The sequence below is a fragment of the Acyrthosiphon pisum genome, chromosome A1, assembly GCF_005508785.2.
Source record: "Acyrthosiphon pisum isolate AL4f chromosome A1, pea_aphid_22Mar2018_4r6ur, whole genome shotgun sequence".
Lineage (NCBI taxonomy): Eukaryota > Metazoa > Arthropoda > Insecta > Hemiptera > Aphididae > Acyrthosiphon > Acyrthosiphon pisum.
In genome coordinates this window covers 56,763,734-56,790,737 of record NC_042494.1, presented here as the reverse complement: position 1 = coordinate 56,790,737, position 27,004 = coordinate 56,763,734, and the positions used below count along the sequence as shown (strand labels likewise).

General features: G+C 30.6%; 1 protein-coding gene across 1 annotated transcript in view; it reads right to left on the bottom strand.

The window, feature by feature from the left end:
* Positions 1-905: 905 nt before the first annotated feature.
* The window catches only part of LOC100169271 (leucine-rich repeat-containing protein 70-like), a 54,714-nt gene continuing 28,615 nt past the window's right edge, over positions 906-27,004 (bottom strand). The window contains exons 2-4 of the mRNA XM_001947882.5: positions 10,723-10,831; positions 4,619-5,002; positions 906-2,637 (exon numbers count right to left, since the gene is read on the bottom strand). Coding sequence (XP_001947917.2) covers positions 1,933-2,637; positions 4,619-5,002; positions 10,723-10,831 — 1,198 coding nt within the window. The 3' untranslated portion in view covers positions 906-1,932. The remainder of the gene's footprint in view (positions 2,638-4,618; positions 5,003-10,722; positions 10,832-27,004) is intronic.

The following is a 27,004-nucleotide window of genomic DNA, read 5'->3' as shown; positions in this document are numbered from 1 at the left end:
TATAAGTAATAATTTAGGACGTAAGTGTAGTTTGGGCCCTACGCATATTATACGTGTTGTACGCGTACCTATATAATGTATTCGGACGCGATCCAGCCGTCGTCTCCCGTACCGTGTAGTTAGTGTATTGTTTAGTTGCCACAGTCGTACGTTTAACATTCGCAGGACACGGTCGTGCTGTCGCCGGTGTACGGTAATTAACAAACCTTGCAATGGTCAACACTTTGCATAACCCTCTTTCAATTAATTAACGGTCACCGCTGTGTATAATAATGATAATATCGTATCGGAATTCAGCCCGCGGAACTTGCCCCTCATAAACAGATTAAATATTTGTAAGTCTTGGTTCCGGATGGCGTTCCACAAACACTTGTTCGCTGTCCAACAAAGTGTTTATAATCAAAAATCAAGAGTGCTTTTATCATTGTTGTTGTTGTTGTCATTGATAATATAATTAAATACGAATATGATGGTTCTACGGACATGTTTGTATATAGAGCACATTTAAATATTTACAATCGTCTTGAATTTATTATGATAATTATAATAGGTAACAATAATGATAGGTAGGTATAGTAATAATGATAATATTTTTTTTTAATATACCGGGAGAATCACAATAAGATTTACGATATTTTAATTAAAAATCGTCAAATATCTGTGATACAATATTCTGTATAATATACATATTTCGCTGATTCATAGTGAGAGGTTTTTTTTATTATATATTATGTTATGTTACTATAATGTATAAATTAAACAATGTAGTTACATCGGATTTGACAATACGAACTTAAAATTATAACATAACTATTTTTTTTTTTTTTTTTTTTGTATATGCGTAATAATAAATAACATTATGATACTCGAATATAATATATAAATGTAATAATGCTATAATATATTATGTTTTATGCTAAAATGATAATAACATATATTATAATGATTAACAACGATAGCTTACGGATAGCTTACGGAAATTACAGTATAATTACTATACATTTTTATATTTGCTACTCATTGATTAAAATAAACTACAAAGAAGAAAATATTTTTATTTTATTATTACAAAAGAATTGCAGTAAAAAAGAATGTTATGATACTAATAAATAATAACAATTTAACACTTTTCGTGGAAAAAAATATAATAAACATCTATCCTTAATATTAAACTTCGCCTTTTGATCTGAAATGAGAATAATTATATAAAAACAAGTAAAATACAATCTATTTAATACCATTTTGTAGACTCCAAATATTAAACTTTTCGTGGAAACCATAATATTGGATTACACGAAGCTCAATAAAGACATAATGAATAATATTTTCGTAATCGAAAACATATTTCAGTTTGAAATTAATTTGAAAAACGTAAAAATAATAATGTTTAAAATATAGCTAACAATATATCGAACGCTTCGAAAATGTAACTAAAATATACTTAGTATTAAAGTCCGTAAGTTATGTTTAGATTTATAGAAAAAAGATTTTCTTCGAGGATATGTAAACTGATATGTGACGAAAATACATTTGTCCTAAACACTCAATCAAATAAACACGTGGCTGCAATATAATATCATTATTATTTACACATTGAAATAATAAATAATGGCATTGATGAGAAAAAAAACATTACCTACCTATATAGTTATCGATTCAAATTCGCTCGAAACCGTCAGACGTGTAGGTACACTACGCCCGACCGCAACGGTGTTAAACGCAACTCTTGAGGATCACCTAATAATTATACACAATATTATATTTTAAAAAAGATTCTTTTGGCTTTAGCAGTTGGCACTGGACGACGATACGCCTAAGTTATAACAATATTTATAATGATATTATATAAATAAAATATATCAACAGTATTCAATGTACAGTTTTTGACTGTAATAGACGGCGATGGTTTCGGACGGTCCTTCAACTACTGAATCACATCGCTAAGTCGTGCAAGAACGAACCGGTCGACGTGAGGACAACCGCTGCAACTAGGACCGCAGTCGTGGTAACGCCGGCTTGAGTCCTCGGTGGGGCGGCCACCGACGTCTGCAAGCACTTGTCAACGACCGCGGGATCGACGACGGCGACGGGCTGTCCGTTGAGCTCCAGTGGCGAAATGCAATAGTTCTTGCCGGTAAAAAGGTCTCGAGACGCGTTGCCGAACGGGTGGCCGTCCAGGAACCGGAACAGGTGACAGTCGCACGGGAAGTGGTTGCCGACCACGGTGAACCCGTCAGAGGCAGCGGATGCGAGCCCGGAGAACGTGCCCCGCCGTGGGCTGTCTAGCACGTGGTTGCCGTTGAACCGGAAGTGCCGGATGCGGTTTTCCCGGGCCACGGTCAGGCTCTGCACCGCGTCGATCTTGTTGTTCAACAGGTTGAGACTGCCGACGTGCGCTAAGCCCGTGAACGCGTCTGCCCTGATTACGCCCAGGTCTGAGTCCTGGATAGACAATACGTGCACGTGGCTGAGACCACGGAACGTGTGCGGCTTCAGCGACGTCAGGTCCATGAAGGACAGCTTCAGCAGTCCCACCGAGTCCAGCCCGTTGAAAGCATCGGGCTGTAGCTGCTGGATTCCCGACGGCAGGATGAGGTGTTCAACGTTGGTTAGACCGGAAAATGCATTGGCCGATACCTATATACCAGGTACAAGCAGGCACATAGAATCTTACAATACGGTAATTGAAATAATGATACATTATTTTAATTGTTTTTATCTTTCATATCGTTAAAGGCAAAATAGCATACCTACCAAATAATATAGTTACGACACACTGGATAATTAACCTATAATTAGTGATGTAAATTAATTTTCTATTCAAGACATTGAGTTGATTCAAGACGATTAACGTTATTGTTTAAATTCATGAATATAACACATTTTAACTCTTAAAGGGGCTCCAGTCAATGAAAAAAAAGTGATTTTTAGACCAAAAAGCCAGACAAAACTGGAGGAATTTGGTTTTAAAGATTTTAATTTTCAAAACGGGTTATGATTGATTAACAAGTTTACTAGGTTTTCATCTAGGGAATTTTTAATATTCCAATTATTGTTAGTGTCATTATGTGTATTAATGTGTTAATATAAATACAATAATATCATATTTTTATTCATGGATATCACAGCTGAAAAATAGATATTCAAAATCTGAAAATCACCTAGATGGAAACCTATACTATATTCAGGATAAGAGCGGTGCCAGGTAGCAAACTTGTGCACATGGGTGTGGCTTCGTTTCGAATGCTGAACCTGGTGGTTTACTTGGTTGGAGAAGCATCCGACCGCCGCCGTACGAAATCGGTTGCCACTCAGTACCGCTATTATCCTGAATTGAGTATAGTAAATTTGGTAACCAATTAAAATCGGTTTTAAAAATTTAAATCCATTAAACAAAATTCCTTTTATTTTGTCTGGCTTTTTGGTCTAAAAACCACTTTATTTTCATCGACTGCAGCCCCCTGTAGCCCACTGCAGTCCCCTTAAAATTTATTTTATGATACGGAATTTAAATATATTTAAAATAAACGAAATTTATGTTTAGATTGGTCAAGTCTACATTTGTTTGACTTTTGAAAAAATCAACTGGAGCCCCCTTAGGAGACACTGATAAATGGAGCAATAAAACTATAGTATATCAGGAGACTATGTTATTACTACACAACGTAACTATTAGGTATATGAATAAATTGCATTATCCTACACATAATAACGTTTGAATAATAATAATAATAATAATAATAATACAGTATTATACTAATATCCAACAATCCGGCAGCGTTACGCTAAATATAAAAAGAAAAGGCTCTAAAAGTTGTGATATAATTTTGTAGCTATGTCTTTAAATTATAGATATAATTTATGTTAAAACAGTCTGCTAAATAATTGAACTTAGCTTGGCGACTTAAGTTAAAAATTTAAAAATACTATAGCATAATGAGTAGGTACCTACATAATAATAATATAGTCTACTATCATGGTTCTATTATCATTGAAGTATGCGCTGCATTACAAATCAAGTGTTTTAAAGTCAATTATTTAGCATTTAACATAAATGATATTTATAGTTCAAAGGCATAGCTATAAAATGATATCACAACTTTTAGAGCAGTTTTTTTTTTAAACTCAGCGTTTTTTTACACCGAGGTTGGTTGAGTGCTTTTGTTGGTTTTATAGTTACAGTGCGTATTGCATTTTTCTCTAGGGTATACGCGCAACATGCTTTATTTTCTTAGCATTGAATAATATTAATATCACATTGTATGCATTTACAGAAGTTTTACAGTGGTTAGTTTTTTTTGATTTTTTTTTAATTAGAATTGAAAATTGAACATCGAGGTTTTATTTTATTAAATATTCAAACAAGTTTAAAATATTTTTCATTTTTTTTTTTAAGATTTCGTCCTTTTGTCTGGTAAATTCAAATCATATTAGTAAAAACCTATCTTTTATTCATCCGGCTTAAATTAAACTATAATTTATTCATCTCGTCGATAAATCACTTTATACGTCTACGTCGTAGACCGTAGTATAGCATTAAATATTTTATCTTAGTCATTATATTTGTGCAGTCTAAAATCAAATATCGTTTACAGACGGCCGGTCTGAAGATTCTCACCGTGTGCAACGGATTGTTGTTGAGCAGTATGAGCCTGATGTTGGCGGTGCCGGCAAACGCGAACTCGTGTATGACGCTTATCTGGTTGTACCCCAACAGAATGGCCGTCACGTTTTGGAGGCCGGCGAACGAAAACTTCTCGAGCGACTCGAGCGGCGTGTGCTGGATAGATAGTTCCCGGAGCCGGCCGAGCCCGCGGAAAGCAAACCTATCCACCCGGCGTATACCGTTAGTGTCCAAAGTCAGCTTCCGCAAGTGCCGGAGACCGGTGAAAGCGTCGGTGGGCAAGTATGTCAGGTTATTCTTGGTCATCGACAGGTGTTCTACGGTCTTGGGTAAGTCGCGCAGCGGCACGAACGTCAAGTGTCCGGAGTTGCAAAGTATCTGAAACGGAATGGCGCGCGTATAGACAATATTATGTCTTTAACACATTTTTCCCTAATCACAAGTTTTGGTTATTTTTTATGCGAACATGAACTAAATTTAAAACTACCTATCCATACCTCCAACAGAACAAATGTGCGTAATAGTGTAACCATAATAATAATGATAGCTAATTGTTTTAAGTGTTGTACTTAAATTAATTGTTATTAATTCTTAATTTTATTCTGTTCAACAAATAGATTGTAAATATTATTTATTTTATATTTTGGAAAATTAATATACAGTTAAAATGTATAAATCATAACACGTGTGTTATATAAGTATTATATATTTTCCTACTTGGAGTCTACAATAGGCTGTAGTGTTTATGCCGATCATGACACTATAATATTATTATGATAAATTATTTTTATTATTATTAATATCTGTGTGTAGTTTTTATTAAAATATTTTACTCAACGCCACCACTATCACTCCGGTTATATTAAATGTTCCTAGATCAAAACGACACCAGTACACACGCATATAACTGAAATTAGTTTTAATGTTTTTGTAATTTGTTCCGTATATGATATAACGTCGATATAATCCATTATAATCGTTCCATCGAGAATGCGACTCCTATACTACCATTATAATTTCTACAATAAATAAATAAATGCAATAGATATGTGTGCATGGCGTTACGACTCTAGTAATGCTATATTGCCTATATTATAATACATACCTGTTACCTACTTAATATTAACGGTAGCACGAATATTCATCTACTCATACGAGTCCAATAGTCAGTTTCTTATTTTATTATTTATCTGACACTCGAGTGATCACATGATTTAAAATTATATTTAATATACCACAAGTGTGTAAATTATATATTTATATTTTATCTGTCGTGTTTATGTTATGTAAAGAATTTATTTAGATTTTAAGCAAAAGTTGTTTCTGACCATACTATGCGTATGGATGACTATATTATTGTATTATGATGTTATTGAATTATACCGAAATAAATAAATATGCCTGCCGATTCGGCAATAGGTACATTTTATTATAACGACTGATCACTAACTACTTATATTTTTAAGCGCCTATTTAATCCATTGTAAATATTATTTGATGATGCATTTATATATTAATAATAAATAAATGGACCAGAAAGGCTTGTTTAATACATATTATCGTCGAGCAACTAGGACTTCAATATATGGTTCTTAATATACCTAAGTGTCTAATTATATTTATTAGCATATTTTTAAGTATATTTAACAAACAGCAAATGACAACAAATATGTTTCTATTTTTAATATAGACTACAAGATTTCTCACAAGTTGGCAAACACCTGCATACATAGGTGTATATAAATACTCGTCATACACACTCAATTTAGCCACGTAGCTCATCAATATTCTAAAACGTTTGCCCAGCCGCAATCCCAACCACTGCCACTGCTGATTGAGCTCCTTACACACAGATAGAATACGGTATTACGGTTCCACTCTCCCATTCACTATTTACTCTTCATAGTTATTCCGTCTGTTAGATAGTACACGAGTACAGGCCAGTTACTTAACTACATAGACCATATAGTTTAGGTCTATACGTCTATGCAGCAGGGATTAAAGTGGAGGGGGCGCAGGGGACCAAGCCCCCTACCACTGGTGGTGGTTAAAAAGCGTCCCCTTTAACATATTAGGATCAACATTATTCAGGGTTAAAAGTGGGATGAGTATGCTTACACAATCACTGTTCATAAATGACACATGCATATTTAGACATTATACATACGTTTATACATGGAATGCTTAAAACTAAATTATAGATAGATTAGTACCCCTCTGGAATTTTTTCCCAATTTAAGTCCTATCTGGTCATGGTCACGCTACGAAGTTAGATGGTGTAGCCGCCACGATATCACTACCGTCCAGAGGTGGTAGTTTGAAAGTATTATATTTGATGTTGCAAGACAATTAGACAAATAGATGAATTATAGTTGATGAAAATAACTGTTACCTAACTGTATAATATCAGTTAATAAATTTCAACCAAGATTAAATAATTAAAACATTTAGGAGATAATAATATTATCATTGATTACTTTATTGAAATGAAAAATTATACATTGCGGACAAAAAAATATGTTCTAGAGCTAATAATAGTTAATAAAGGTATAATATTATGTTGATTGGACCCATTGGGCGGGGGAGGGGACAATACTATACTAGGTACTGAATTTTAAATACGCAAATACATACCTCGCGCGGTCCAAATTATTACGCTTGGGTCATTTAGGTCACATAATTGTCCAACCCACGATAGTATTATCATATTAGTTAAGGTATAGCAAAATAAATCACCTTGTATAGGTAATATATATTACGTTTTCCGTACATTTTATCTTACCTCCAGTTCGGCACCGCCGGCTACTATAAATCAATGCAGCCAAGTGCAAACCTTGAGAGCTCTCTGCTGGTTTTCAGGATATTTTGCTACTCAAACAGTTTGTGGCCTGGTGCATATAATATCATATCTCAACGCGATTACATAATAACTATTATATTATTGTATTATATTTACGTACCTAACCTAACCTACACTAGTTTATTGGTATTTACGATTAAAAAACGTTTTTTTTCTATTTTTATTCGTAAATTCAATTTTAAATCTTTATTTTATGACTTTTCATTTTTATGTTTAGAAGTAGTTAAATAATGAATAATAATATTATAACCTTACATATTTTATACTTTTCTGTGCGTGGACTTTGGTTTGTAAAAAGCTTCTATTTAAATACAAATGTATTATTATTATTATTATTATTATTATTATTTTTCTCATTGCATAGCTAATATTATATTGTAATATAATAATAATTAATTTATAGTATAAAATACTTATTACAATTTTAATATTATTTATTTTTACAATGTATAATTTATTTCGTTGTAAACTTATATTATGTCGAAATATAATTCTCGTCAGCAGAGTCTTAGCTGATTCATGAACTGTTTATTTCATATCGAATCCTCTTCAAATAAGGCCGGGATTTTATGTTATAATATCTTATACTTTATACACGTGACCTGTAGCCAACTACTGTTACTGCGTGTCAACTGCCAATAAGGACTGACCGTTGTACCTGTGAGTTGATGTAAACCGCTCAACTAGCAACTTCAGTGATCGGGATTGACGGGTATATAAATTATGAGTAACGTGGGGGTGAGTATTGTGTGTGTGCCTATGCCTATTTAGGACATAATAGGTATAATAGTTGCTGTGTATTCTTGAAATGTATTAAAAATAGAAACATATTTGTTGCTATTGCCAATTTGTGTTTAACAATATGGTAGTAAATTATAAATAAATAAATGTAATTTGATTTATTAAAAACCATATTATAAGCCCCATTTGCTCGACAATAATAATTAACTAGCCATATAGGCCCATCGGTCGTTATAATTTATAGTAAATACAATATGATAAACTACCAAATCGGCACGCATACACATAGTAAGGCACTAAGGCCAGAAACAACTGTTGCCTAAAATCTGAATAAATTCTTCATAATATAAAACAGACACGACAAATAAAATATACAATTTACAATTTACACATTAAATGTAATTATAAATCTATAAGCTGACTATTCGAAAACTTGTATGAGTAGATGTGCCATTCGATCTAGGTACCGTTTAAAAAGTAGGTAACAGGTATTCTATGCGTAAATATTAATTTATTAATTTATTAGTGTCACACTCTTAATCGAATGGGGGAAATATCGAAGGTATATTATAACTCGCAGACAGAGCATTTACAAATATTAAAACTAATTGCAATTTTGTGTGTGTGTGTGTGTGTGTGTGTGTGTGTGTGTGTGTGTGTGTGTGTGTGTGTGTGTGTGTGTGTGTGTGTGTGTGTGTGTGTTATTAGTAAATCACTGAGTCCCATCTTCCACTCGTGAGACGTGTCAGAGTGATCATAGTGGTGACGTGGTTGACAACATTATAATTCAAACTGCAGCACACTGATAATTATAATATACTATCATATTATATTAATTTTGTTAAATAGAATTAGAACATTTGATACTATTTTGGTTTCGTTCTCCAAAATATTTCGTTAAATGGAAGTTTCACTGTACTACACATTAAGATTTAGAGATTTTTATTATTGTGTTCGTACATTTTAAATAAATAAGCTTACCTATAGTAATATTATGTCAAATAGAATAAAACTAAGAACTAATAAATTGTAATTTATTTAACTATTTAACTTTTACCTACCTCAGATAGTTGCACATAGTCGTTTTGCTCGAACTATTGGTACTCTGAATCAATACGATTATACGAACATTTAAGATGGAGTTCAATAGTTTACATAATATTTCATCAACACTTCTTATAGGCATTACTAGGAATTAATTTCTAAAAAAACTATCCTCGCGTTCTTGGAGATCATAAAACATGGTAGAAATCGCATCTTTTGAAGGTCGGCAGGCAACCAAATGATGTACCCATAGTCTTTTTACATAATTTCGTTTGGCCATTTAGAATCATTCAGAATCAAAATTTTATAATATACCTTCCTAATCTTAATTTATTTTATTCAACCGACGTATTATTGTACCGTGGCAACTAACAACCATCAATGACAGACATGAACATTAAATTGATGCAAGATAATAAATCATTTAACAAACTTTATGCCTCGTCGTTTGTTGTATTTATAGGTACAGTGAAACTTCTAAAATGTTTAACGAAATATTTTTGAGAACGAAACCAAATTACAACCAATTGTATTTAACTTTTTAACGAAATTCTTAATGCGATTTATATTTTGTTCCTCATGATACATCGTAATATGGAAGTTTCACCGTATTATTAGGACTACAAAATGGAAAGTATTGTCACAACATCACAGATAGAATTACCTGTATTATTTATATATATTATATTTTATTTTATTTTTCTACTAAAATAAATATCACTGTAAAACCAATATAATTAATCTGATCAGTCTTAAAATAATAATTAATTTACATTTAAAAAATGTTAAAAAATGTAAAATCTATATGATCTAATTACCAGATTAAATATTGAACTTGTATATAATATTATTATAACTAAGTTACGTACTAAGTTATTATACTCAGTTTTATACATAATATTATCGTTGCCCATCACTAATATTTCTTATCCACGGACTATTTCACGTCGTCGATCGAATAAACGAATGCGTATACAACATCCGACGATATAACATTTTTCGAAACTAAAATATAATCGAATATACGATTTCTAGAAACGGGTCCCCTTACCTTTTTGTATTTCGACGCAAAATAAAAAACCTCCCATGTACCACTATACAAAAACCTTTGTGAAATAAAAAAAAATAAAAAAACCCGTGCCCCGCCTGACATATATTCCACGTAAAGCAGTTGCTGTAATTGATTCGGTAAGCACGGGGACGTGTAATATAATAGCACGATATTTGTGCACAACGGGAGTGGCGTGAAATATACAATAGCGAATTTTAATATATCAGCGGTGTCCAGTTCAGTAGTTGGAATAAATCCAAATTTTAAACGGGAGATTATACAACAATAATAATAATAGTGTACAATATTTTGGTATAATAATATGTGGCTAGAATCCCGCAAAACCAACGAGTTTTCGCATGATATTCTATTGTAATATTATTATGTATTATTATTATTTACTTGCGTGTGCGATAAACAGATACAGTCCGAAGGGCATGTCCACGACCGCACCGAGTTGGCAGTTATCATTAAAATCAGCGTCATCAAAGCTCGTATGCCGTTCATTTGTCTGGAAAACAAAAAAAGTTTTGGAAAATAAAAATAAAAGTTTACAAAACACGATTCAAATTCATCCGCGGCGTGGTGACACTCTATTCCCGCAAGACCCGTACGCCCGCAGAGTACCGGGTATGGCTCGCTCACATCGTATATACAGTAATACTCTGTCTGTGTATGTTTTCTCTTTCTTTTTGTAATGTTAAGTTTTTAGGTTTTAGGTTATTGCGGCCAAGCGAAAAGGCTTTCGGACGACTTGTTAAATATGTATATAGGGTTGCGAAGTAAAAATATAACTTAGTGGAGGAAAGAGTTTGTGTATAGTTAACACGGCCGTTGACGAAATAAAATAAAAAAATATGAAAAATAAAAATAAAGACAGTGTATTCGATGGCGTTGGACAATCCCGGAGCGTCGCAGTTTGACGAGATAAAATGCAAAACTTTTCTCGCGCATATACACTATATTATATTATATATTATTATATACACAACTTACACAATATACAAAGTCGACGGCCCGCGTATGAATAAAAGTGCATATTATAATAAATAATAAAATATTGTATTGAGCTACATTATAATATAATAATATGGGTACCAGCTACCTGTACAGATATTATTACGTGTATTTACAATACATGTATACCACGACCAACTATAACGCCATACTATACAACATGATTTACCAACTATAGTCACCCATTATGAGTGTTTAGCGGCTCTATCGAGTGTTTAGCGACTCGTGATCTCTATCGGTACTTGATAACTGGTTGTTACTATTTTTTATTTTTTCCCTGCATTGTAAATTAAAAATAATTAAATAAATACAAATTTTACTTCATGATGGCTAATTGAGCCTCCATCAATGTTTACACATTCCTCAGGGGGCACACCCCTGGTTAGGAAACATTGATTTATTTTCTTTGACCATATGATGATACTTTAAATTCCAATTTTTTTTATGTAATTTAAATCGTTTTATTTGGCAATACAAACTTTTCTTTAACTTTTTATTGTCGGATGATGTTTTTGAAAATGTAGATCTATTATAAATGTATTATCTATTAATTTTTGAGTTATTATACATTATGAAATAAAGATAATAATAAATAATAATAGGTTTGAAATATAATATGAGTGGTTGCACTAAATATTGCATCTATTTTATATTTTATGCAGGTATTAGGTATACCCTTCGTAGTCAACACAATACTATCTTATAAATCATAGAACATTCCTTAAATAATAAGTTCATATTGTACATAAAAGAATCTAAGTTGGTACATTTTTAATACATTTTTAATTAAGTTACGTAAAATTCTATGAATGTGGAAGCGAAACGCCGCAACGGGCCTCTTCCCTTAATCATACGTTAATCGTGTGAACTGTCATATTAATATTCTCACATCACATATTTTGCCATAACAATAATATTATTGTTATATTTTTAAAAAGACTGTAATTTTTTCCATCAATAAGTGAAAAATAACGGCGGAACGTGGTTATAGTGAAACACCCGGTATATACCTTTAACTACATATTAATATTATGTATAATACAAACGCATTATACGCAGGTACTCGACTTGTCCTACACCCCTACCCCTTACGGAGAGGTCGCGGGCTATTTGCAGGCTCGTGAGTATAATATTATGAACAGATCCGATACACAGTCGCAGACAATGGTCCATCGAAAACAATAAATAGTGTCATCGTGCTCGGAAGTACGCGTCACTCCACCCCTACGGGCTCCACACACTCACCGTATACAATTCGATATCATCCCCTTCGGCGTTTTTCTACGACGATCATTATAATATACGCGCGCATCCCATTATAATATAAAAATATATTTATGTATACGGGGTGATTCTCTTTTACGCAGCAAACAATTTAATATCTCGGATAAAGGTTATTATTTTTTTTTTGCTCATAAACGATAGACGTAATAATATATTGTATTATATTTTTACATTTTAATTTTTATATTATTACACGACCGTCGTCGGTGTTTGCAATTCTTTAAGTTTCAAATAACATTTTTCTTAAGACAGTACACAGTAAAATAATCGTTCCATATATTATTATAATAATACATAGACTGACATTGTGAAATGCCGGGACGGAACGCACACGGCTGCATAGGTACTCTGGTGACATGAGTGAGGGGTATACTCGTCAGATCTATGCGTACTTGAGATCCACTCTTTATAAAACCCGCGTAAGGTGAAAACCACTTGTACTCTATATTGTACATATTATTATGAATGTATTAAAATACATAGACGTAAGAAATATATTTTTCCTTTTATTATAATTATTAATGATTTCGCGTAGAGTCATTTTAGTGATTTTAAACTTCCAGTAGCGTAGCCAGGATTTTTTTAATAAGAGGGGGGATGTTAGGACTTAGATCTATACAATAGGTTAATGGTTTTTATACTATTTAAAACATTTAAAAAGTCAACAAATATGTTAACTACAATACATTAACCGATTATTTCTTGTTTTGGTCGCTAGTTTATTTAGGTCATCATAGGGGTCTATCATTATATCACTCTGTATATTCATCATTGGCAAACCATTCAATCTACTTTCACACGTCATATTGTATCACAAAATAGATAGTACACTGCTAGTAGTTGTAACATATAGAGGGTTGCTAAAATCTGTAGAAGCTTGAAAATAGAAAGGAAAATTGTTATTACATTTTTGAAGAGCGTTGACATCATTTTTTGGTAAATCTTTAGTTCCTGCAAATTTTTGTTGTGACATTTTAATCTCACACACAGCTGCTAACATAATATATTTAATATGGGTTATTTTAAAAAATATTCAGTTTCAAAAATATTCATTTCAACTTTGATATTTACAACTTATAATTCATAAATTGTGTAAGTCCCCCCTTGTTTTGATTTAAACATTTTCAAAAACATGTAACCTAATACCTTCGTGAGTAAGTTCTATCCAATAAGGTCAAGTGCATTGTTATTGTTTAACTGCTATCCGCTCTCTGTAATTACAATTGGCGGTAAAAATAAAAGTTGTAACATCACACCGCGGACAAAGTTTAGTTCTCTCAAAATTATAACTATTATAACAATTAGAGTGTTTAAATGTGAAAATTATTGTTACGCCTCCACCCAATATAGTGTATTATTGTCTAATCGTATTTTATTGTAAATTATAAATACGCCGTTGTCAAGTTAGCCGAATACAGCCACATTGAAAGCGACGAATAAAAAAAAACCCCGTTTCCCTGATATTTTGTTTTATGTTCAGCTCTCGTATAGTCTACATTAATTTTGTATACATAATATTGTTATGCATAATGAAATATCTACCTCAATGTGTGTACATTCGATTGCTGGCTTTCGCACCGAATAATAATAAATATTAACAAGGTTTAAGTTCAGTCAAAATAATTTCGAATTGCTAGATTGATGGGTGGAAAACAATAATATTAGAAAGTTCACGTGACGCTCCAGCCAAATTATTAAAACACAAGTGGGGGGGGGGGGGGGTAAATAGGTGGTAGTCGGTAGCTAATCATATTTGCGAGATCTCTTATTACAGTAACAGCTTTTTTAAAAAAAAAACCGTCTAGAGTTTGCCAACGTAATAATACACATATTTTATTTTTTTTGCATCCTCTTCCCCGGCCGGCCGTTTGTTGTCAGCAAAGTTTAATCTTGTACCAGTTCCGGAATTAGCAGAAGCTCCTTTATGTACAAATTTGATTGTTTTATATTCCGTCGTGCTCGAAAACGGCACGCGGCGCAGAAAAAAAATTGGACGGAGAGAGCAATGGAGATGGAAATACGTTTTACCTCTGTTCCGGAAAAAAATAAACAGAAACAGAAAAACGTTTACAATATTATTAAGGTAATACCCGACTCGTTTTATTGTCTTCATTACGCGAGCATTTTACTCGTAACCGTACCTGCACACCTTACGCCCTTCCCACCCCACAGACAGACCATGTCATATTTACCGTGCCCTGTCTGTTGTCTCTATATATGTATACTAAATCGAATTGCTGGTCGTTTTCCTTTTTATTTTATATTGCGCGGCCGTGGGTTGTTGCTGTTTTATAAGTATCTTATATTAAAAACGCACGACAATTTATTTACCCACTGTATACTTTCCACAAGTTAATTAAGAGTAAAGCTGAAACATATCAAGTCTAAATGTACTTACATTGTGTGTGTGAGTGTGTATAAGTGATTGTTGAGAAAAGTTCAACGGAGCGCGTTATATTGTTGCATTTGGGGTCGTCGTAAATACTGAATAGGTTATTATTATTAGCCATACATACGGTCAGAAGCTGTTTTTTCAACATGCATTGCGACTACTCGTCAAATAATATTTATTAATTATTAATTACATATTATATTCTTATACACAATGATAAATTAACGAAACAAAAGTTGACGATGTTAGATTACAGTCGTTACACCTATACATAAACTGAACGCATACTTGTACAGTTTTATTTTGAGGATTGGCTCAGTAATAGTATACAGGGTGATTCTTTTATCATTGAACACTCATTATTTCAAGAAGTGTAAATGTTTTTGAAGATATTATTTTACATAGTTTCAAGTCGTTTACAAAAAAACGTTTTTATTCAAAAAATTATATTTTTAAATATTTTTTATCCTTATAATTTTATAAGTTTTTTTTTTACTTTTTAGAATGATAACATAGTGTTTTAGTATCATATTCCAAAGCAGAATATTTGTCTAAGTATTTCAAAACATAAAAATCGAATTTAGGGCGATTAGTTTATGAGTTATAAGTATTTAAAGTTTTGACGAGCGGGGTGGAGTGGTACGGGGTTACCCCGCGAAATGATTGTCCACTGCTCCACTCATTAAAACATTAAACACTTATAACTCATAAACTACTCGCCGCCCCAAATTCGATTTTTATAAATTCGACTTCTTGAAATAATTAGTGTTCAATGATAAAATAATCACCCTGTATAGATTGACATCGTGTAAAATGTGAGTTTCGAAATTATGTCATGTTGTGTAATTGGATTTTGTAAAAAGGTATTATTAAAGTACTCGGAGAGAGAAATACCGCGAAAATGGGCACGACTGATTCGTGCATCTATATTATAATAGTAATATTGTGCACGTAAAGCTACCTATACACTTTCAAGTATTATAGATGAGGGTGGTTCCGGCAATAGTGGATGGGGCTTACGCGATATTCTGGCAAAGCGGTGGTTAGTGGCTTGGTCGAGAGAAGGACACAGCCCCGCGCACAATGGACTCGCCGCAGTCGCGCATGTAATCAGTGACCGCAACGGACTGATTAGAGGCAAACTGCTCCAGACCACGGTGGACCACAAAACCGATGGCGTCCCACGTTCAACACAAATAATAATACCTATATTATAATATACACATATATATGTATATTAAATAAATACGTTATACGTGGGTGGAGGCGGTGGTGACCCGGGAGATTCCGATTTCAAAGTCCGTTTTATCAACGTCTCCCTAGTCGGGCGACAGGAAACCCGGGCGGGGGTCCGTATGTTTAAGCAAGTATAATATTTGTACAAATTTTCATCACCTTAAAGATGAAACGCAATTATCAGCATCATCCTTCCGTGGTCGGAAGTACGTTGACATCGGTTCGTATAGTTACATCCGAAAACACGCGCATGATACAGGTACAATATTATTTTGTGTTTACTATTGTTCATTAAATGAAATAAATTTTATTAACAATACTCAGTATTTTTTAAAACAATTCGATATGAAGAGCTGAACGAAAGTATCAAAGACCCCAATATTTTGGGTACATCTGGTTCAAAAGTATCTTGTACTAGTCCAAATTACCAAAAAACACGATCCACCACGAGACAAATTTAACAACTCTAACCCCAATGTATTAATTTGAAAAAAATTGATTCGAGAAGTACTGCCCCATGTCAATCAATGTTTACAGTAAGAAGTATTAAGTTGCCTTACGAAACTGATTCTCGGACTCTAAGTAGATATTATCTTCCTACTTTTATTTTTACCATATTAAGGTTAAAAAAATTGGAACATAAATAAAGGTGTAATACACCAATTATTTTAGTGTTTACTTGAATTTGTAGCACCTATAATTTATATGAAAAAACGGTATCAAAAAAAGTAAATCCGTGTACATACTAAGATACATAATAGTTATTACATCCCCTATAAAAGAGTTTGGAATGGAAATGCTTGTACATTAAAACCAATCATACATATTGAAACGACATACACTAAGAAAATCTTCTGACCTATTATCCTAACTAAGGGGTAGTTTAGTTGACTCAAAAATAACATACGCTCACCTTACTATTTAATAGACAAAAAAATGTTAAAACACGGTGTATAATTTTCAATATTCTATATTTTGGTGAAATAGTAACTATTTTAGTACGTTACTCTTATATTACTACTCCATCTGCAGCACTTTAACCATGGTATTGGACATTGGTATACCAGGGTGTATATAATCTCAAACTGTTGCGAAACGAATTATGGCTTAATCTCAATTACTGGTTCTCTGGCATACAACAGTACCATCGTCGTCGACATTGTGCATTTTCATCCCCGCAAATAAAATTGCATAACAATATCACACTATATTACCACATTCATAGGTACAGGTCACAGGTGACCACTGACCAGGAATTATATAGGTAGATTACGCCACCGGTTATCGCACATGTTCGACTCGGTCTCGATGAAACTGAAAAGTTCTTCGAGACATAAAAACTTTATATAGTTTCTGTAAAGCTATTAAAATAAAATTTTTTTACGAAATTGCCTATCAACGATTTTACAGTATATAAAATATAAAATAAATACCTATACCTATGAATACTGACTAGTTCAAATATATTATTTTTTGTTATCATATCTTGTTATTTTATCCACCAATTAACTTTGATAGAATGACAGCTTGAAAATTATATAAATAAAACAATTTCGTTTTTTTAAATGTTATGTTAATTATCTACATTATGCAATTGAGAAAATGATTTAATAATTTTGAAAAGGTCCAACTGAAAATCAGATTATCAGACCATGAAAGTCGTGTTGAGGAGTTTTTCACATAATTAACAAGAAGCCAATTACATTTTTATACGATTTTTACAATCGGTTAAAACAATCTACAAGCCTATGGCATTAATTAATTTGATAAATAAAATAAACATTAAACAAGTTAGGAAATCTTACTCTGCGAGCGTGCTAAATTTCCGTTTTCTAAATGTATTTTAATACACATCAATAAACTATAGTTCCAAATACAATAATTTAGAAAAAAAAATTGTTACATAAATATTTTGGTAGTTTATTTTGGATAGTTCGAATCTATATATAACACATAAACACATAATATACTATAAGTAATTACTTAAAATAAACAATCGTTATTAAATATCAAATTATCATAATGCAAATAATCGTAACCGTGTAAAGAAACTACGGACAATAATGAATGAATAAACATACAATCATAACTATAATATGTACTGGTACCTAACGGACCTGGACCTAAGTACCTTACCCCAGGTTATAAGGTGTTCTAGACTTATGTTTAAAAACCTAAAACTAGGTTATAAACGCTAAGATGCCTAAAATTATATTAATAAAATTAACAGCCAACTGAATATCTAAAGTAATATTGAAATCCATAGTTATACTGCTGAGCTCCATACGATATTTGACTTAACGGACATATAATAAACTAATTTATATAATAGGTATGTTCATAACAAGTGTCAAGTGGCAACAAACCATTTTTATAAACGGTAATATTTCTGAGTGGTTAATGGAACCATTAAGTGATATTCTATTTAAAAAGAAAACTATTGCGTCACGGGATACTTACTGAATAAATTATATTGTTTTTAATATACATAATAATATTTTGTCCAACCCGCTTTGAACCAGCGCAAGAATCAATTTATGTCATTCAAATAAATGTTCGTTAGATAGGTGTTGTTTATATCAAAATAATAAATAATCATACTATTTTCAAAACATAGTAAAAATGTAGAAAAATAACTGTTGTGTATATAGTTTTTGCATCTTAAAAGTTTCGTCAGGTATCTGTTTTGTTTACAGAATTTCATGTTAAAAATGTACTAATCAGTATAAATGTTTATGACTGCGACCAGTGGCGTAGCCAGGGAGGTTTGGATGTTTACCCCCCCCCCCCTTCACGTTTTCATTTTTCCCCTAATAAATATATTATGTATATTATTTATATATGACAACTCTAAAAAATGTACTTTAATTTATACTTAACCCCCACCCACCACCCCCTTCAAAATCCTAGCTACGGCACTGGCCACTGCACAAGTTAGGATTTAATTAATTTAAATTTATGTAAAGTGATTCTTAACTTAGTATGTGAATATAATATCACTAAATCAATTTAAATATTATTTGAAGAGTAATTATTGAAAATATCGTAAAAAAAGTCTAAGATAAGGAGTGTCATAATATATGGCAGAAACTTGCAATTAAAGTAGGAGTTCAAGATGAAATTTCTTAGAGAATTTAAATACGGTACATATTATCAAGTAATACAAATTGTTTTAAAGTTGAGGTAAAAATCAAAATTTAAATTTAAAAAAATATTTTTGATAAGAGTTGTATAGTATACTTTATGATTTACTACATGTTGATTGTCCTCATATGATGCCCTACATAAACACCAATAACTAATTTAAAATCATCTACATAATTTATTTTATTTTCTATTCTATTGTACTATTATATATTTATCGATGTAAATTCTTGAAATTTGTTGTAAATAATTTGTAAATAATTATGCATTATCAATTGTTAAAAATGTTAATTAATGTTATCAATAAGTTAGATGATCTTGTCAAAAACACTTTACAATAAAAAAAAAAAATGTTAATATAATATTTTATTTCTAAGTTACTCACTTAGGCATAGTAAAATCATCAAAGAATGCCTTGGAAAAAACAAATATTCTAGTAGCCAGGTGAGGGTTCTGAAATTAATAACTTTATTAGTAACTGTGATACTTGTATGAAGTTAATCATACTTATAAGGCGGAAGAGCCGTATAAACAATTTTTATTTACTGACTTATATCATTTGAAGAAGTTGTTGTTGACGTTTTAGAGTACATACGAGCCTGGAATTATCCCACTGTCATGAGTTATTATTCTAAATGCTTATAAACTTTTAAGTTTGAAAACAAAATAAACTATTCTGAAGCTAATAGACCTATTGAAATTTATTGTAAAATTAAAAACACACATTACCCTTATATTCACCTTCCCACCATCAAAATGTGACTGATACAATTTTATGAACTGTGCTCAAATTGTGTCTACCAAGTGCTTTATATCTACACGATATGCAATAATATTCCTGTATTTATATAATATATTTTTCATGGATAGCCATTTCAAAAAAAAATTTGATAATATTTTTCATATTGTTTCATTGTAGAATTAGGTTGTATGGATAGCACATTCAATTCAAAATAAAATAATTACATTGTAATCGTTAATATTTAAAATTATAAATAAAGGGTTGGTAAAATCAAAAGTAAAAATTAATTCCGCCGTTATTCGATAACCGTACAGTAGTAGTATAACCCTAAGGCATCGCTAAAAAAAAAACCATGTACCTACCTATGTTTATTTTTTAAATATAAAAACCACTTCAAAAAATGATTGAAAAAGTAATTATTATACATTGGTATTTATAAAAACACAATGCATTATGATATTTATTCAACATAACGGATTTAATTTTTGTAATTTAATATCCTATAGAAACAGCCACAATAAATGTGAATGTTGTACTCGTATAGTCGTGTTAATTTCAAAACAGCGCAGTCAAAAAAAAAAAAAAATGCGTTAAAACTTATTTTGTACCTACTACTTTAGTTTAAACTATATGATTATATTTTATCATTTTTAAATAAAATATAACGATAACCAGCTACAACTGTATTATAAGTATAAATATAAGTGGAATTATACAATTTAATATATGTAATATGTTTACCTTGCGTTAGCAGTCTTTACCTAATCTAAATTCTAAAATTTCGATATTCATGATCCATGTTTCTTTGTCCTTATATCTAAAAGATTTAACGTGTAGGTTGGTCTAATGTGTGATCTATATACGGAAAATGGGTTAATACTTCTTATAATATTTGAAATTGTATTTTATTATATTTTAACCGTGTTAATATTATGTTGTTGGCTTGTCGCTATATATTGTAGTTGCCATTAAAAACGCATATTTACCTATCTTACAAGTATTTTCAAACATCGTTAAAAATTAATTTTGATCAGTTATTACCAGCAATGTTCAATACTAGCATTCAATTTTTACAAAAAAAATATAATAATGTTAAAACAAATAAAATGTGTGATATTTGATGATAATAATACTTAAAAATCTGTCTTATTTTTTACGTATAATTATAAAACATTAATTTTTAACTACGTTACTATTAATTCTAAACAATTTGTTATTATTATGACTATTTACTCTTATTTGAATAATTTGTAACGAAATATAAAAATTATCATAGCACAATGGCCACCCGGTCGTATGGTGACTATAAACCAGTGATACCCAAAATAAAAACGTTTACTTCATAAATATAATTTTTTTGCTTTTACGGATCTTTTATAATATCACAACAAATGCAAAAAATATTTTATGTTAACTCGAAAAAGAACTCTTTTTAATATTTCAAATAAATTAATAAATATTTGTGCACTAGAATTATGTATCAATTTACGAAAAATGTAACAAAAAAATTCTCAAGTACTGATGAAATGAACTCTATGAGGCAAAAATAATTAAATATCATGAAAAGATTTAAAATTTTATAAAATTATTTTATTTTACCAATTAGTTTTATATAGAAATAAAAAGTGGAACTTTCGCCAGACGATATGAAATTGTAAATGCTGTATAATAATATGTTCCAGAATTCAATATTTTTATTTATCTCCAACATATTATATGGCATATTTATAAAAAGGTTAATGGTAAATTAAGTTTGACGTAAAGTGTAAAATAATTGTGCTTTAAAATATTTTATGCATGAGTAACATTCAAATTAAATTATTGTTGACGTCAACTGTTACCATTAAAAACGGTTTTTAAACTAAAAAATTCGAAAGTCTATTTTTAATGTTATATACTGTTATGTGTAGATACCTATAGGTACTCTCGGAATATCTTAAAATGTTATACACATATTGTTTTAATAGTTTAAAAATCAGAAGTGAAACTTATTCTACCTAATCAATTTATAACCATATATTTTTTATCTATATTATATTCATATAATATATAGTTTATTTTACGTTGTGCACCACAATAAATATTTTCGAGATCTAATAATTATTAAAATATAGAAAAAAAACGGGTTTTAATATATTTTTACGTTTTCAATTTAGATTTTGTAGGTATTCAATATTCTAAAGTATTTAATTATACTTTAATATTTAAATAAGTATTAAATGGATAAGTTATGCAATGTTCATCTATAAACATTGTCTTGCAAATAACTTATTTTAATACATTAAAATATATTATTTACGCTTAACAAAACAATATAATATGTATTTATTTCCATAAATTCATAAACAGAAAATATCTTTCATAAAATAAATATGCAACTGGTGTTAAAACATTTTTAATAACAGAAAAAAAAGTAACTATTGGCAAAGGTTACTTAATTTTGTTGTATATATTAAATCTTTACTATATTAAAAAAAAAAAATTAAAGATAAAACTTTTAAATATAAAATATTAACATGTATTATTTCCTAAGTGCATTCCTTTGTGTATCCATTCTAAAACCAACTAAAACAATACATACATTTCAATCCATGTTATTTCGAATATTATTTTTGGTGAGAAATATTTTCTAAAAAATCTTTTTAATAGTTTCCAAAGATTAATTATTATATGACGTAAATAATTGAACTAACAGAAGTCCAAACAATGCTAGTTTAATTATTTGAAAATTAATAATCATGATAAAGGTGAAACTTTTAATATTATTATGCAAATAAAATACTTTATCTAATTTATTTGTCAACTTCAATGAATAAAACAAAAATGATCAAATTAATATTCTATAAAATCTTTCTTAGTAAAGGTCGGTAACATCAAATTGAATGTATCTACCTGTTGCGTTGAAAATTGAACATCCTATAATATTATATTTGCTTCATGTCAATTGAACCATTTGTAACGAAAAATTTAAATTTCAAATATTATTAAGGACGTAAGTATAATGCATAATAATATAGGTACAATGTCTAAATTAAACTTCACATGTGACGTTAAAGAAAACCGTTTATATGAATTTTATATTACCAACAGGCTATTGTGTTCACATTTTCGCGAGTCATAGAAAGCGAGGGCTATTTGGTTAACATAATAAAATTTAACAGATGTAAATATGCAATATCAACACATATACTTACCCAGCTACTTACGGCTCTTTTACAAATCATGAAATAGCTGTAAATATCCCAGAGCAATATTTGCTAAAAACAATAAAATAAAATATTAACGGTTCTCCTAAGGAAGTCATCGTGGAGTAGTGAACTAATACTATCGTTTCGAACTCAAGTAGAGGTATAATAACTAGAAGTAAACTGATCCCCCATCCGTGCTTGTTTGTACGGGGTTTTGTGTACAGAGTGAACTCGCCAATAACTCGTCTTTTGTACGACAAAAGAATAAAATTGGAACATTTCCTTCTTACTCAAAATTAACAAAATTAACAGACTGGAAACTGCGGTGTACCGGTGTATGTATACTTATACTTATCCATACAGTGGAAAACTGGAAATACATGTCAGTAAATACGATTATGTTGTAATTTCTTGTCTTTGGTGATACCAAGTTATATACATTAAAATGGATAAATCAAAATATTGAATCAATTATTTATTATTTTTAATTCGAACTTGTAAAAATACCATTAAGTATATTAAGTGTATTAAGACTAAACTAAGATTAATCAATCGGGATTTTTTTTTTTATTAATAATACAAATTAAACAAACGAAAAGAAAAGTTATACTCAAATTGAAAAAAAAAGTGGTATATGGTATAGTGCAATTCAACTTTTTTGTTTGTTTAATTAAAGTATGCTTATAGTATAATTGTACCCAAAATAAGTTTTATACTAAAAACAACTCTTTGAACCGTATTTTTTATTCACACTTTTGACGCTATGCTACTTTTTGTTTTCTTTAGTCGAATACAAGATATTATGAAACGTATAATTGCAAATTCTTACGATAAAAAATTGTCTAAAACTGTATACTTTTTAAAGATTAAAGTTTAGGTAAGTACATACTTGCAATACAAATAAAATTTGTTTAAAACAATTTCAGCGCTGTGGAGTTTAACATTTTAAATGTATTTAATAAGTTAAGCCCAGATTATATTAAGAGCCGTTACAATTTAATTGAAAAACAAACATGGAATGCTTGCGCATAACAATATAATATTTTGAACCTTTGTAAAACCAAAAGGTATTATTATTCTTAGTCTAGTAATTAATTAAGTGAACAAATAAGAGGCTATCTTACAAACGTTTCGTGTCTGTGTGGAACTTTAAGTCCAAGGATTCAAAACAGGTAGGTACATAAATAGTTCTAGTTTAAACCCAGTTTGTATCCCTAGACTATATAGAACCAATATCGCATATGGTTATGTTGGTTTTAATACAAGATGAAATTTACTTAATTGCGTATTTATACATCATTGATTTAGGTATACCAAATACCTATAATACCTACATTGTAATATATCTTCAATACAATAATTAAAATTTATATTCGAATAATCAGAATCGATAAAAGTTCGAAAACTATAGTTTATATTTTGTTCGGGTTTCGAGTTTGATTATTTTACAATAATTGAATAATATTAATAGTTCCATTTCCACATATACTATGCCTTTTTCTAATGTTACCATTACACACCCTATGCGTCAATCATACACAACTAGGTATTCTCTAGTTTTTTTAGTATTGCGAGTATTTAGATTTTAGTTGTACCTAAAATTTATCCTTTCGAAAATATCGATAAGATGAATGTGATTTTTTAGCATATTATCATGCAACACACTTCAACGTTTATGATTTATTTAAGTATAATATAAGCAAATATTCAGCACAGTTATAACCTGTGACTAATAAATTGAATCTAAAGATCTATATTAAGTATCTACAAAGTCATATTATTACCTAGACGAGATTTAATAAAAAAATTTAAAAGAAAAAGAAAAATTCAAATTACATTTTGAAATAATCTTTAGTTATCGAAGAAAGATAAATCGACCATTCTGTATCCATCTTATAAGAATTAAATTTAAAACAATATATAGATGATAATATATTATGTAAATTGTACAATTGTACATACTTAATCAAATCATATGAATTGTGATTACCCGAAATTGTGGATTTTTGGGCGGGTAGGTACAAAAAAAAAATACATCAATTTTTTTCTGGTATATTATTTGTAGGTATAGTTTTTTAAAACATATTTTGATCATATTATGAGTGACTCGGTGGTAAAGATAAGTACAAGGTAAAATTAATTTGTAACACATACAAATTTGTCTATATTTGTCATTTTAACGGGAATTTTAGAAAACTAGGTAATTATCATTCCTATTCTTCGTTATATTAATATGTTTGGATATGTAGGGTAGGTGTGTACATTATTGCACTGCACACGTCCACGTCCGTAATTTCCAAATATTATGAGGTATAATATTGTAAAAAATGAAACAAAATGTTTTCGCGTTACCGTTATAATCGATGCGAACGATTTGAGGTTTTAATACACACTTTATGCATAATTTCCGCTGTACGCGTATCGAACAAATATTATGATGTAAAATACACACATGGGTATACCTATATGCGTACCACACACGATATAATTCCAATACTAGCTCTGTATTATTGTATGAGGTAATAACACTCCATAGTAGGTAGGTACATATTACTATTATTGCTACCGCGACCGTATTGTACACGCACAAAATATACGCAGTAATAGGTATGACAGGTGACCCCGGAATGTCGGCGTACAAAAGCGGAACAACAAAATTTAATATAATAACGCACCGATATTAATTTATTAAAGCAAACTGGGAATTGGAATACGTTTTCGGGAAGCTTGTCATCGGATTCCCCGGAGCGGTACTCGCGTTACAATCTCCGTAGGTACTGTGTAAATTTAATCAGACATTATTCCGATGCTCGTTTATTCCTATATTATTATTCAACATGTATGATGATATAGTAATTAATAATAATAATAATATATCGGAGGAGATATACCAGCTGGCACTGCCGGATCGGTCGGAGTGCAATCGTCTTCTCGGTGGTGGTGGTGTTGGCTTATAATTGTAATAATAGTAATAATAGTAACATCAATAACAATTGCAGTTGATAGTGTACCGTAATATTATTGTGTTGTACGTCATGAAGATATTTGATTTGTAAAACGTTTGCTCGACTATTATAATATTATACGTAAACCGCGCGTTATTATTGCAAAGTTAATCCGACCACGCCGTGCGGATTGCGATTTAATAATATCGTAGCGAAACGCGGTCGTACTACGATTTAATAATAATTATCAATCTCGTTTGCGAGCTTTATTATTTTGTTGCATTGTTGTTAAACCGATTCGAACAATGTTCAGTTTCCGCATATTGTATAAAGGATACCACCTATAAGGACTGGCCACGGTGTACGAGATTCACGATAGCCACACGCTAATAGAACACTAACGAGAACAATAATTATTTTGTTTAAAGTTTATCGTTTTTCAGTTGTTTTTCGTTTTCGTTTTTTTTTCCGTTTAATAAAGTTTTTTAAAAACGTTTTCCATCCCTGGACTTTAAACAAAATCATATTAATATTTTTGACATAGATCCAATATTATTAAACAAATGGTTTATAAATATTAAGGGCACCCAATCACCGAGTGAAATTCGCAGGCACAAGCTCGTCCAATTTTTAATCACTTATTAATTAAAAACTACAATAGAATATTAATTAAAGATCGAATTAAATAATTAATATTTTTTTTTAGCAAAACAATATAATATAATATAATATATAT